General features: G+C 39.6%; 1 protein-coding gene across 1 annotated transcript; it reads left to right on the forward strand.

Annotated features, from left to right (window-relative positions):
- The first annotated feature begins 49 nt into the window (after positions 1 to 49).
- Positions 50 to 11747, forward strand: PDAP1 (PDGFA associated protein 1). Its single transcript, XM_053470700.1, has 6 exons — positions 50 to 381; positions 5453 to 5544; positions 6501 to 6608; positions 9208 to 9329; positions 10967 to 11118; positions 11454 to 11747. Exons 1-6 carry the CDS (start codon positions 369 to 371, stop codon positions 11513 to 11515), a joined length of 549 nt encoding a protein of 182 aa, XP_053326675.1. The 5' UTR covers positions 50 to 368; the 3' UTR covers positions 11516 to 11747.
- Positions 11748 to 13347: the final 1600 nt, after the last annotated feature.

Here is a 13347-nt window from a genome sequence, read left to right on the forward strand (position 1 = left end):
TTAGCGAACCCAAATCGGCGAAGGGAGTAAGGGACGGTGGTTAAGTGAGTCACGAAAGGGAGAAGACTGCCGGTGAGGGGGCTTAAGGGAAGGGCCACTCGCAAGTTGCGTCAGTTTAGCTGGCTGGGTAGTGCCTGAACAGAAAGCAGAGACTAGGGAGTCCGGTGCCAAACCAGATCCCGGAGAAGTGACAGACGGTGGACTCAAGAGGAGAAGGCGATATTACAGACAATTCCTCATCACCTCTGATTACAGTATCGCTTATCAGTTCCTGACAGAAATCAGGCGGTTCCAAGGGTGTCTGCTCTACACAGCTTGTAGCCGCGTGCTTGCCAAAGGGAGGAAAAGTAGAATACACCGGCGGAATCATGCCTAAAGGAGGTAGGAGGTGTCAGAACGAAGTAGGTTTTAAGTGGGAGAAAAAAATAGTGGCACACTGAGTTGGGGGGGGGGTAAGGGCTGGTCGTACTTTTCAATCATTTAGAGGAAGCGTATTCTTTTGTGAGGTCGCGTATCGGTACTTGATGTAATGTGAATCGCTACGTACGTACGCGTTGTGTAGGTTATCGTACAGATGATGAAAGTGCACGTTTATCTACAAGCAGAAAAGGGCTGCGGTCTTAAATGCTTATGCTTTAAAATAAGTACATTTTAAATTTGACAAGAGCTGACCAGCGTTTTATAATTCAGATCTTTTAAAGAGAATAAATCATTCCCCTGGCGTTTACTGAATTGTAACAACCAAATTTCCTGAGACCTTCTTTTGCTACTGGTAGGTTGGTAGTGGTATTGATTTTCCGAGGTTTACAGGGTCTCCATCAACCTGGCTGGAAATAAGATGAAGGGGAGAAAGTAAGAAAAAAAAAAGTTTAAAAATGATCTTTTCACTATCGTGACTAATGTAATTGAACTGCTGTTGCATTATCCCTGTGGTTGCTATGGTAATGGTACCAGTTTTCAAGCTGTGCAAAATAATCACTTTTAACGCACATTCCCCAAAAGTTATATCGCCATACGGCGAGTCCCTTTTTTATATTCACTGATCTTAATGGGACGCTCCAGCAATTATGTGAGCTTTAATGCGTATGATAGCTGAGCGGTCCCTTTCAATTTACATTCTGCAGGATCCCCCCACCCAATGGCATTTGCCACCTCCTGACTATTTGCTCTGTAGGAGATGTGTTCCTCTGGATGCGTTTCCTTGCACAAGATATACTTACCGCCAGTCATGGCAGATGGCACACCCCATGTGCATGTCTGGATCAGCCTCACTGTTTGTTCAAGCAGCCATTGGTGCCATTGATTCTTATTGGTGAGAATCTTTGGACCCCAGATGAGGCAGGTAGCTGAAGCTCCAGGGCTGAAGCTTCTACCAAAGTCATATTAAAGCATGCACATTATGTAGGCAAGTACTTTAATATGCATTTTTCTTTAGTGGGGCTGTCTCTATAATAGTAGTCCACTCTTACCTTATATCTTAGCTTCAGACCTGATTGTCAATTTGCAGTTATGGACAACATAGACTTACAGTATATTGCCTTCTCATCATGTAGTTTGAGAGTGAAAGTAATGGTTCCACATTCCCATCTGTTTAAACAGCCTATCAGCCCTTGATAATACGGGCATATTTTATAAAATATGTGATGCAGCATATGCAAATGAAAATCCTTTGAAGAGTACTATATATATATTTATCTGGATCAAAGTATTTTAAAAATGCAATGTTTGTGAACCCAAGACAGACTCGAAAACCAAATAAATCTTTAGGGTCCTTAAACTCAAGAACTGTACCTACCCATTTTCTTGCACAAAAAATGTATGTTTATGTCAAATTATACCAAGGGTTACACCTGAGCAAGCAATGAGCCTTTCAAAGGTTCCGCATTATAGAAGACATATTTGTAGCAATGACAGCTGGTATTATGTCCCCGTTTACTGATGAGGTAGTGGGTTACTGTTTAACTGGCAGGAAGGTAATATCAAATTTTATTAAGATACATCTTTTGGAATCTCTAAGCTTATGTTGTCAAATCATTCCCGCAGCCCACATGTTCTTGAGATTATTCTGCAAAGATTTGTACAGTCTAAATCTACAACCCAAAGTGTTTATAAACCCTGCCCTTAGGTACTGCTTATTTGCCCATATTTTGGGACAGTACTGAGAGTACTGATATATAGTATAAGGCATTAATTTTCACCAGAGGCTTTAGCTTTTAAAGGTGAAAGTTGTTGCATCGCTTGTTGCACATTTCACAGTCCAGTCTGTAACTTGGGCTCTTGGCACCTCAGTTAGTATTGGAGTTCCCATCCTGCGCTGATCTCACGTCCCCTTTATGGACCAGGAGGCTCAAGGTTGCCATAAACAATGATCAGATTAAGTCTTTTAAACATAATTGATAGTTATTCTGCTACCACAAACCAGACATAAAGAAAATAAGTTATTATTAGGTTGACTAAAAACCATTTTCAAAGGCAGATGGTGTGTGCCTTTATATAGTGCTGGTATACATTCTCAAGATTGCCAAGAGTGTAGGAATGACCTCAGTATACAGACACACATAGGAAATGATTAAGGACACCAGACTGTATCTTTAGAATACAGTATATCTTCTGCACCTCGCATATTTACTCATTTTTTTACATGCCCTACCAAAACTGTAAGGACAACACACAGCATCGGTCCGGCTATGGCATGGTAAATCGGTGTGCTTCAGCCTGTGAGCCATGTGTACTAAACAGTACATTATCAGACATTTTGCAGTTGTTTACTGGGTGCCTAGAGGGTACAGGTAGATAACGTGGAATATGTTCAGGCTTGCATAACAAACTGTCCTAATCACTTAAGAATAACTTGGTATACTGATCTTTTAAAAGAAACAAAATATTAAAACCTTAAAAAAAACCAAAAAACATTGGTGTTCCCTTCTAGTAACAATTGACATATTTATTCCAAACAGGATTCTTATTATTTTATTGTCAGTTAATTATGGATGTATATGTTTGCCCATTACCTTCTTATTAGTCCCTCGAGGGTAGCTGTTGCTGTATACCCATGGGGAACATACTGACTGTCTAGGCTAGGGTATTGAAACAATCTTAATTGAGAAGGAGCCCAGCCAAGGGCAGTGTATCAGTCCTCACACACTTATAATATTGATACAATTATAAGAAAATGCGTAACAACTAGGTGTTTTCTTTAACAAAGTATTTGTTAGTATGTTAGTTTTGTAACATTATGAGTGTTATGCATTATCCAAACGTGTGAGGAGGGAGGAATAAAGAACTTACCTTGGGTTCAAGCTGCTGCTCTCTATCATGGCCACTCGTGGTTATTGTGCTACTGGTCAATCAGCCATTGGTCTTATATACCTAGAGTCCATGGAAAAGTATGTATCACTCAGTAGAACGGTTATTAATAAATGAAACAAAAATGCCTCCAGCTATGTTTTAAAGTGGTTGTGTATACCATATAACATATATATATATATATATAATTTATTGCATCTCTCAGCCGCCTTGTCTGCTGCAAGAACTGTATATTGTTTGTATAACATGGATACAGTCGAAAGAGGTGACACTAGAGCTGAAACACACAGGGTGTAGACATCCACCCACATGCAGAATTGCAGAAAAAAACATGTTTGTTCTCTAATAATTATCACAATAAATACATTGCTACCTCCAAAATATGTGTGGAAATAGCTTGATGCCTCAATAACTACACTTTTTGTTTCTCAAACAATGAGTAGAAGATCACAGGGCTGATAAAAACAAGACGGGGCTCAAGTTACAGTATTATCAGTGTGCACTACTACCGGCCACCATTTTAGTCATTGGGCTACCTGCCTGCGCTGTGATTCTCTGTTCTTCTCCTGTGGCTGCCCTGTGTGCTGTAGACATGCTGTCCGAAATTGTATATTCTGCGCCGAGGCTGTATTTTTATTTTTTTCTTACTGTAAAGCAAGTGCAAAATGTAAATATACATCAATTGTTTTTTTTTTCCTAAGATTTTTAGTATACAAATACACAAAAATATAGGCAATAAAAAAGACATTATGGGTCCATTACCATCAAATTCCCCCAAAAATCCTTTAATCTGTGCATTAATGTCATTATGAATAAATAATTCATCATATTCCTAAAGAAGTTACGTGTACATAATTTTTCATTGCTTCACCAGGCACTAGATGACTTTTCAAGCAATTTACAAAACTCCTAAAATGGCATTAAGAGGAGCAGGTTCCACACGTGTGCTCAATAGACATTAGGCATTCACCAAGCCAGCGCTAGAGCTAACTGGTGGTAATTATATAATGTGCAAGGAGATGTGTTCAGCCAAACTCATCTGCATGTAATATAACATGTAAATTTAAAGGGCCTCTCAGCTATCATGACGGAGAAGCACCGACGGAAGTGGCGGTAGCTGAGTTTGTCTACGCACATCGCGCAGACGTCCACTGGCCGGCCCCAATAGACACCGGGGAGTCTGGGGGGGGCAGAGTTGCATTTCTGGGGGGCATAAAGCACATCTGGGGGCAGAATGGCATTTCTAGGGGGCATAAAGCATATCTGGGTGGGCAGTGGGGGAATATCTACAAGTAATGTGCATTATGAATTAAGGGGGGGGTTAAAATGGCTATTGTTTTTTTGAATTTCTGTTTGTATGTATATACGATATGTGTAATAGATAACAGGAATACATGTATTCCTGTTAGGTAAAATGCTCCTTTACCATTCCACTAATGTGTATCTTTTCTTTAAAAAAAAAAAAAGAAAGAAAGTTTTCTTTAAAATAGCACCAAAGGTTTAGGGTGTGGCCTATATTCGAGCCAATATAGTATATGGCAACCACTATTAGGTCGTGGGGGGGATACACTACAGGAGTGTTTTTTGCTTCACTATTTTAAAGCAATTTGTGAATTACAAAACACCTAATTACAATGTATCCCACTTGCCTTTGGTGTGCCAAATCAAATAGGTTATCTATGCATTTATTTTTTAATATATCATCCACACATGTACATTTGCATCTATGAAGAATGCACCCAATCCAGCGATTTGACATCTAGCATAACACAAATATATTCTGTAATACTATGTGTTTTAGTATTTCTTATGTCCCCTCACTGAAAACAAAATCCAGTGAGGGAATCTCTCCTATTTGTTATTGATCATCTTTCAAGTATCTCAGAGCCACAAAATGTATGTATTTTCGGAAAGTGTAATCAGGAATTCCACCTTTAACAACTCTCCTGTTTGGTTATGCCAAGAGATTGACCCCTATCAATAAGAGACAATTCTGAATTTCTTGTTTGGTCAAAAGGTAGTTCATAGAAGCCTGAATATTATCGATTACAGTACACACTATATTATATCACCTTAAGTGGGTTTCATGAGAGATTTACATCATTAATGCACGACATTGATGTTAAATGTTCTATGTCTTCTGCAGGTAGAAAAGGAGGCCACAAAGGTCGGATGAGGCAGTACACTAGTCCAGAGGAGATTGACGCTCAGATTAAAGCAGAACATGAAAAGGCACAGGTGGGTCCCAATAACACTTAAACATGTATACGTACATAAATCAGTAATTTACCTTTTGAGCTACCAGGCACGGTATTTAGGTTTTGGAACATTTGCTGTGTAATTTAAGAAAAGTCTGATACATTGCCAGTTCTTAATCGTTTCATTTTTGTACTTCCAACTTTCCACTTCACCATTTATCTTGGCTATGATTCCTTATGCCCATCTGTTTACCTTCTACTCCATTTGATACCAAGGAGTCCATACCCTCAAGAAATTCTCTTGGTTAAGCTTAATTTGAAATACCAAAACGGACAGTTATTGGCCACAAATAATTTGGATCTGCTACCCCTCTCACATAACCTCTCCACACAAGTCATTCAAAGGGGTCTAAGTATACTGAAGAGTGTAGGCACATTACCCATCTATACATTTCTCTGATAATGATGTATGCTGTCCAAGTTAACAGCTTGGATTGCAGCACTCTCTGGGTTGTTAACTGGCCTCCCTCCCAACAACATATGTAGTTCTATATAGCCCCTTATTTTCTCATTTTTCTTTCAAGGTGGTGAGGGGTCTGATACCACACACCAAATCACATTGAGCCCTTGAAGATCTTATTGTGAGGTAGGACTATTGTCCCAGACCCTCAGAGACCTTTGTCAATTTGTGGCCTAGTTTACCAACTCATAGAATGTTTCTGATTGCTCTACATACATAAGATGGCGCTCCGGTATTCTGCGTAAAACATCATTATATATTTCTACTTATATAGTTGCTGAACCTACTATGATGACAACTTCTGTCTTGCAGTTTTCTCTACATGAAAATTCAAAAACACAAACTGAATCATTTAACGAGTCTTCTTCAATGTATTTCAAAGATGCAGAAAAGTGCTCTATGTCTTGATATTCTTGCATGTTGTATCTACACTTAATAGTCTTTATAATTCACCATAACCATTTGCTTATGAAAAGGAAGCAGAGCTTGAAGAAAGCGGACAAGGTGCTACAGGTGACCCAACCAAGGAGCAAAAGGATCATAGTTCAGATGAGAGTTCAGATGAAGATGATGATGACTATCAGGTAAGAGCTTTACTACTACTACTGCTGCTACTACTACTACTACTACTTATTGAACAAACACTAAATGCAGCCTAAAGTTACTGGTATACATCTTGGCTTCCTTAGTAGATTATACAAAACCTTTTTATCATTTTAGTAGATTATGGCAGCTAATAAAAAAAAAAACAAATAGCCATTATAGTTCATTCACCTCACAAATCCTAAATGTACTATTTATAGTAATAATAATTTATAATAGTCAGATAAAAGTGATGTTATTTTTGAAGCAACCAACAATAGACTACGTTTTGGATACCACAATTGTTACATATGCATATTTGCCAGTTTGCCAGTTAACAAATCCAGTTTAAGACTGGATGTAGTGCATGCTGCATACAGGTGAAAAAGTGCCCTTGCTGACTAACTTTTTATGTTGAATTTAGTGCACCTTAGCACAATGCTGTTAATGGTTTGGTAGGTTAGTACTGTGCCTTAACACAAAGCTGTCAGATCATCCTTAAAGAATCACTTGCATTGAACTTGATCAGTCAACACAGAGCCTGTGATAGAGACTCTGATAGATAGATAGATAGTCACCAGAATCAGGAATCTGCACACACTCCCCACAGGAACTCAGGTGCTTAGCTGTACCAGGAAGGGCCAGCTCCCCAGTAAATCAAAATAAAAAAAGGCTCCAGGCACTCAAGGGTTCCATCAGGCAGATTTATTGAAAGAGACGAACAACAACGTTTCGACCTCACGATGAGGTCTTTATCTATCTGATAGATAGATAGGCCTGTGATAGGACAGGCTGCACCTCCACATTACAGAAAAACTCCAAATATGTTTTGTATAGTTACTTTTAAATCTGCAGCGCACACTATGCGGCACGCTGCGCACCAGCACACAGTACCTAATTTAGAATGTTTGTGGGGAAAACATACAAAAATACCACTGCAAACTTTGGTAAAATTTGTTCATGTTAAGAGTTTAAATACCAGCATAAATATTCTGGGGTGGCTAGTTTTCAAAAATGTATGGTTTGGTGGGGTAAATTGCATTAGCTGGCTTTAAAGAAGCATATTGAGTGTGAGTATTTCTAAACTCAGAACAAACAGTAGAATCTCTTTAGCAGGTTTTTTCATTAGCATTTATATCTAAAGAAAGTCCTTCTTGTCTTAAAAAAAACCACTATATAACTTGTGTGGGTTCAGTAAATGGGAAAGAATAAAATTACAGCTAAACACAAGTACCACAGAAATGTTAAAATAGCCATTGTTGCAAAGGGTACAAAAAAATCAGCCATCGTCACAAAGAGGTTAATGGGTAAATCTGTATCGTTGCTCCATGTATAGTGTATATTTACAGGACACACTGCTTTCACTTACTAACCTGCATTTAAACACACAATCAGCGCATATGCATTCTCTGTTGTGCCACTGACTCACACATGCTCACAGTATAAGCATATCTCCCATTTTTTCTTTCTCTCCTCTCTTTCTCTCTCTCATCCCCCTTTTTTTTATCACTTTCCCGTTTCATTATCCCTCTCTTTTCTCCCTACCCCCCTTCTCTTAATTACTATCCCTTTTCATCATCTATCATCATCTTTTCTTTATCTCTCCACTTTCTATTTCTCTTGTTATTTATCTCCTCACCCTTTCTCTTTATTTCTCCTCCACTTTCTCTCTCTCTCCCCTTACTATTTATTTCACCTCACCCTTTTTTCCATATCTCCACTCTTCCATGTCTCCCATTTATCTGTCGTCTTCTCATTATTTCTCCCAACTTCTCCCCTTATTGATCATCTCCCCTTTTCCTCTGTAACCTTCCCCACCTCTCATCTTTCTTCTATCTCTCGCCTATATCTTTCTCTTCCCTTTTTCACTCCCATCTCCCACTTTTCTTAATCACTTACCTTGCTAAAGTCCTGTGGTGGGAGCGCAAGGCATAGTTCTTACTGGGCCATCACAGTACACACGGCTTCACTTCTGAGTGCTGGGATATGACTTAATATTCCGGTGCACAGCATCAATCGGCAATAACCAAACTGAGCATTGAGACAGAGGCCTCGCTGTCCCACCACAGTAGTCATGCTCCTCCATCAACAGGCAGTCCAGTCCACCGCAGAGGACAACGCTCAAGGCCAGCACCTTCCTTGCTGATAGGTAGCGCCAGCCCCAGTGTGATGACATGAAATCAATTCCCCTCGGCCATTTCTAACTTCTCTTTAGGTCCTCTCTCTTTATTGAGACACGGAGCTCAGCCAAGTCATTAAAAAAGCAACTTTTGGATAAAGGGAAAGCTGCAAATGGGGCACATTAGGAGGTTTGGGCCCTGAAAAGTTGTTGTTGTTCTTCTGCCCCATGGTAAAGATAGCATTGCTTCACTAGTACTTCGTACATCTTAATTTTTTATAGCAGCATTTTAAAATTATTAATTTTAATAATTTATACGCATTGTTTGTACAACTAAAGTTGTAAAGCGACTCTTAAAACATCAAATTCCTACCCCTTACGTATGTTGTGTTTTATGTTTTTTTAGGTTTCATGGAGCAAGTTTTTTTTACTTTTGATGTTTTACATGTATTTGCCTAAAATACTTGTTTTATGCTTTCCAGCAAAAGCGCAAAGGTGTGGAGGGTCTGATCGACATAGAGAATCCAAACAGAGTAGCACAGGCCTCCAAGAAGATCACTCAGGTTGATCTGGAAGGACCTAAGGAGTTGTCACGAAGAGAGCGGTAACTTAAAGATACACACCAAGATATATCCATGACAGATGTGTTCTCCTATGTCGTGATCAACTGTAATTTCCCTCTTTCTCATTTAGTGTACCCACACAAATTTATATATGGTTTTGTTCCCAAACCATATTCGTCTATATAAAATGAAGATTTTTTTTTGAGGGGGACACCCTATTCAGTTTTACCTCTTAATTTCTACACGGCAATCCTCTGTTCTCATGGATATAAACTATGGCAAACACAACACAGGTTTATCAAAAAAAATAAAAAAAAATGCTATACATGTATGGCACCCTTTTAGTTAATACTTTGTGGTATACTTTGCCAAGATAACCGCTTTCAGTATTCTCCTATAATGCCTGATGAGGCTTGGAGAATACATGGCAAGGGATCTGAGACAATTCCTCCATACAGAATCTATTTAGATCCTTCAACATTTGATGCCAACACTGGTGAACTCTCCTCTTCAGTTCATCTAACCATAGAACCTGATCCCATTTGAAGTTCCAGTAGTGTCTGGCAAGCTAAAGACAGTTGAGTTTGGTTTTGGACGAGAGTGGAGGTATTTTCCTTGAAAACCTTCCAAACAACTTGTGGATATTTAGGCAATGTTGAATTGTTGTTTTGGAGACTTTCTGGCCCCAGGACGCAACTAACTTCTGCAATTCCCCAACTGCGATCCTTGGAGAATTTTTGGCCACTTGAACCATTCTCTTCACAGTGTGTTGAGACGCATTTCCTCTTCCAGGTTAATTCGTAACATTTCTAGTTGACTGGAACCTCTTAATTATTGCTCTGGTGGTGGAAATGGATACATTTGTGTTGTGTTTGTAAGCACCAATTTTAGCAACATTCCCCAAGTACAGTGATTCCCCCCCACGTTTTTTGGTTTGGAATGTTTTGAGGAAGCGATAAGGTCAAAATTGGAACTTGACAATTGACAGCCAATCTCCGATGCACTGGCCGAGATTTATCTCTTCTGATGCTTAATGTGTTGGGTCACAATAATAACTTTTAAGAGACAGTAATCTCCGATAACAGTAACTAAAATAGGGTATAGTATTTATTCAATATAACAAAACTACAATACAAATACATTTACAAGGACACCACAGCCATAATATGCACTTTAATGTTTCTTTTGAAAATGCATGAGTAGGTTACGTAGGATCCACGCCATATGCATTTGTCTCTTTCCATACCCCTAGCTAAATGCACTGTAGGAGATGTTTTCTGCTGAACCTCCAGTCAGCTCCAGTGGTACCCCAGGTGAATGTGGCATGCAGACCAGGGGACACGTGTGGAAAGGTCTGCCATTGATTTTAATGGGAACATTGCGTCATACAGCTAATCGGTGGCCAGAACAGTCGGACCATGGAGGCAGCCCCTTTTGTCTGAGTACTTTAAAATATGTTTTACTTTAGAGGAGGGGTCAGGAATTAGACTGTACCTTTTAAGCTCAAACCCTAAAACAGGGAGTATAGAGTTTCAAAATGGTTAGTGCTCTACACCACCAGTTCATATCTTTCAAAAGGCTAGAGAAATTGTCGTTAACATTGCCTCTTTTCCCCTGAAATGTGTGCCATCTTGTATTTTATATAGAGGCTGTGATATACATCTTGTGTTTTAAACAGGGAAGAGATAGAAAAGCAAAAGGCAAAGGAACGTTACATGAAGATGCATTTAGCTGGAAAAACAGACCAGGCAAAGGCTGACTTAGCCCGTTTAGCAATTATTAGGAAACAAAGAGAAGAGGCCGCAAAGAAAAAAGAGGAAGAACGGAAAAGTGAGTTTTTGGTTTCTTTCCTGCTCTTATACTATGTATTCCACTATGCATATTGGCCTTGCTTGCCATTATCAAACCAGGAGTCAACATACAGAATTTGTTGTTTAATTGCACACATATCCAGATAAACTTTCCTTCTCAATCTCTTACCCTCAAGTCTTTTTTTATTTAACTTGCTTGCTATGTGGTATTTTTTTTAAAAAAAAATTATTTTATTCTAGTGTTTACATGCAAAGGTACAGTCTCTAAGTATTTTCAGTGTAAAATGATTTAATATTGTACCTTCTGTGCAGAATTTGTACCTTGTTCGACTAACTCAGACTTTTATTTTGCAGCAAAAGATTCAGCACCGGCAGGAGCAGCAAAAGGAATGCAGTCACTGTCCCTTAATAAATAGCCTGTCTCACAAGGAATAGCAACTACGGTATCCTGCGTCTCTCAAATTACTTGACAAATCACCTCCCTTCTCCCCAGCATACCACCTCTCCATTAAGTTGGCACAGAGTTTCCAGCCCAGGCTACAACAGTCAGAGACTGGATACACACTTATGCATATTATTGAAACACGGAGTGTTTTAGGAGCTTGTGCTCTTCAAGGGAGGAAAATAAAGATTGGAATTCAAATGAAAGCCTATTCTGTTTCTTTCTCAATTGTGTATAGAGTTTAGCAGTGTAAATGTCAAACACATGTTGTTAATAGAACACATTTTTATTAATTTGGGTTTGTAATGTAAAATATAAGGAAATGTGGTAGGAAAATATTTAGTTTATAGCAATGTTAAGCTCAGTCTATTTTCTACTGCGATCATTACACTTGGATTATACAAATTACAGGAAAGGAGAAACAAGACCACAGGTATCCTTGCAGTGTGTAATTTTTTTAAATTGTTTTATTCTTATTACTTAGATACTTAATTGTGTTTTTCTCCTTTCTTTTCTTCTGAGCTGGCCACTGCTAAGCAAAGGTCCGTCGGCAAATTAGAATAACATCAGTAGACAGTAAGCACCTTTGTTTAGCAGTGGCCAGCTCAGTCCAATAATCAGACTACCCTTCACTTACTTGCTCAGTAATCCCCAAATAAAGTATCTGTCCTTCATTTGCCCCGATCTACTCGCAAAACCTGTCAAAGCCAACATTTTTGTTACCGTTCATTGGGGTTTATTGACTAAAGTTAAAGCTGATAAGAGTTTGCAAGAGAATTGTGTTTGTTTCTTCACTTTCTCTTTATTTTATAGATAAGTCCTCTATAATGTATAGTTAAATCAGTGAGATCTGTTCAAGGTCTCTTTACACATTGAACTATACATTATACAGGGCCAGTTCAGCCACCCGTGTTGGAGAAACTTTCTAGTGTTGGGCCTTCATAATGAATAGTGAAATTAGTGATATTTGGAGCTTTCCTGCCAACTCTCCTATTAGTGTAAAACAGCCATTTTGTCTAATGCGGCCATTGCCTCCATCGCGCAGACCTTCCCCGGCTGTCAGAGATCATAGTTCCCCGCACCGGTCAGAGATTAGAGTTCTCCACACTGGTGAGGGGAATTCTGACAGCCGGGGAAGGTCTGCGCGATGGAGGCAGACAACCCCGGCTGCTAACCGCACCTCCTTCTGGCTGCCGTGGAAGTTGCCTACGCGAATCGCATAGACGTCTACCCGATGCCTGGAGAACACATCGGGAAGTCAGAAGCACCGGTAAGTTTGGGGGGGGGGGGGTAAATGGGGGGGGCATAAGGCATTTCTGTAGGCAGAGTGCTCTATGAAATGCATTTTAACCCCCTTAATGCCACTCTGCCTCCAGAAGTGCCTTTTAACCCTCAATATGCCACTCTGCCTCCTGAAATGCCTTATTCCTGCCTATATGCCACTCTGCCCCATAATATGCCATTTAACCCCCTAAATGCCAGAGTGGCATATAGGGGTATAAGGCATTTCTGGAGGCAGAGTGGCACATAGGGGGTCAAAAGGCATATCATGGGGCACAGTGGCACATAGAGGGTTAAAAGGCATATCATGGGGCACAGTGGCATATAGAGGGTTAAAAGGTATATCATGGGGCACAGTGGCATTTAGAGGGTTAAAAGGCATATCATGGGCACAGTGGCATATATGGGGTATAAGGAATTTCTAGGGCAGAGTGGCAAGCCTGGGGGCAGATGTGCATAACTGGGGGGGGGGCGGCAGGTTGGAAATAAAAACAAAATGTTTTTCTCAATCATAGCTTTTATTAA

Source organism: Spea bombifrons, chromosome 7, assembly GCF_027358695.1.
Source record: "Spea bombifrons isolate aSpeBom1 chromosome 7, aSpeBom1.2.pri, whole genome shotgun sequence".
NCBI lineage: Eukaryota > Metazoa > Chordata > Amphibia > Anura > Pelobatidae > Spea > Spea bombifrons.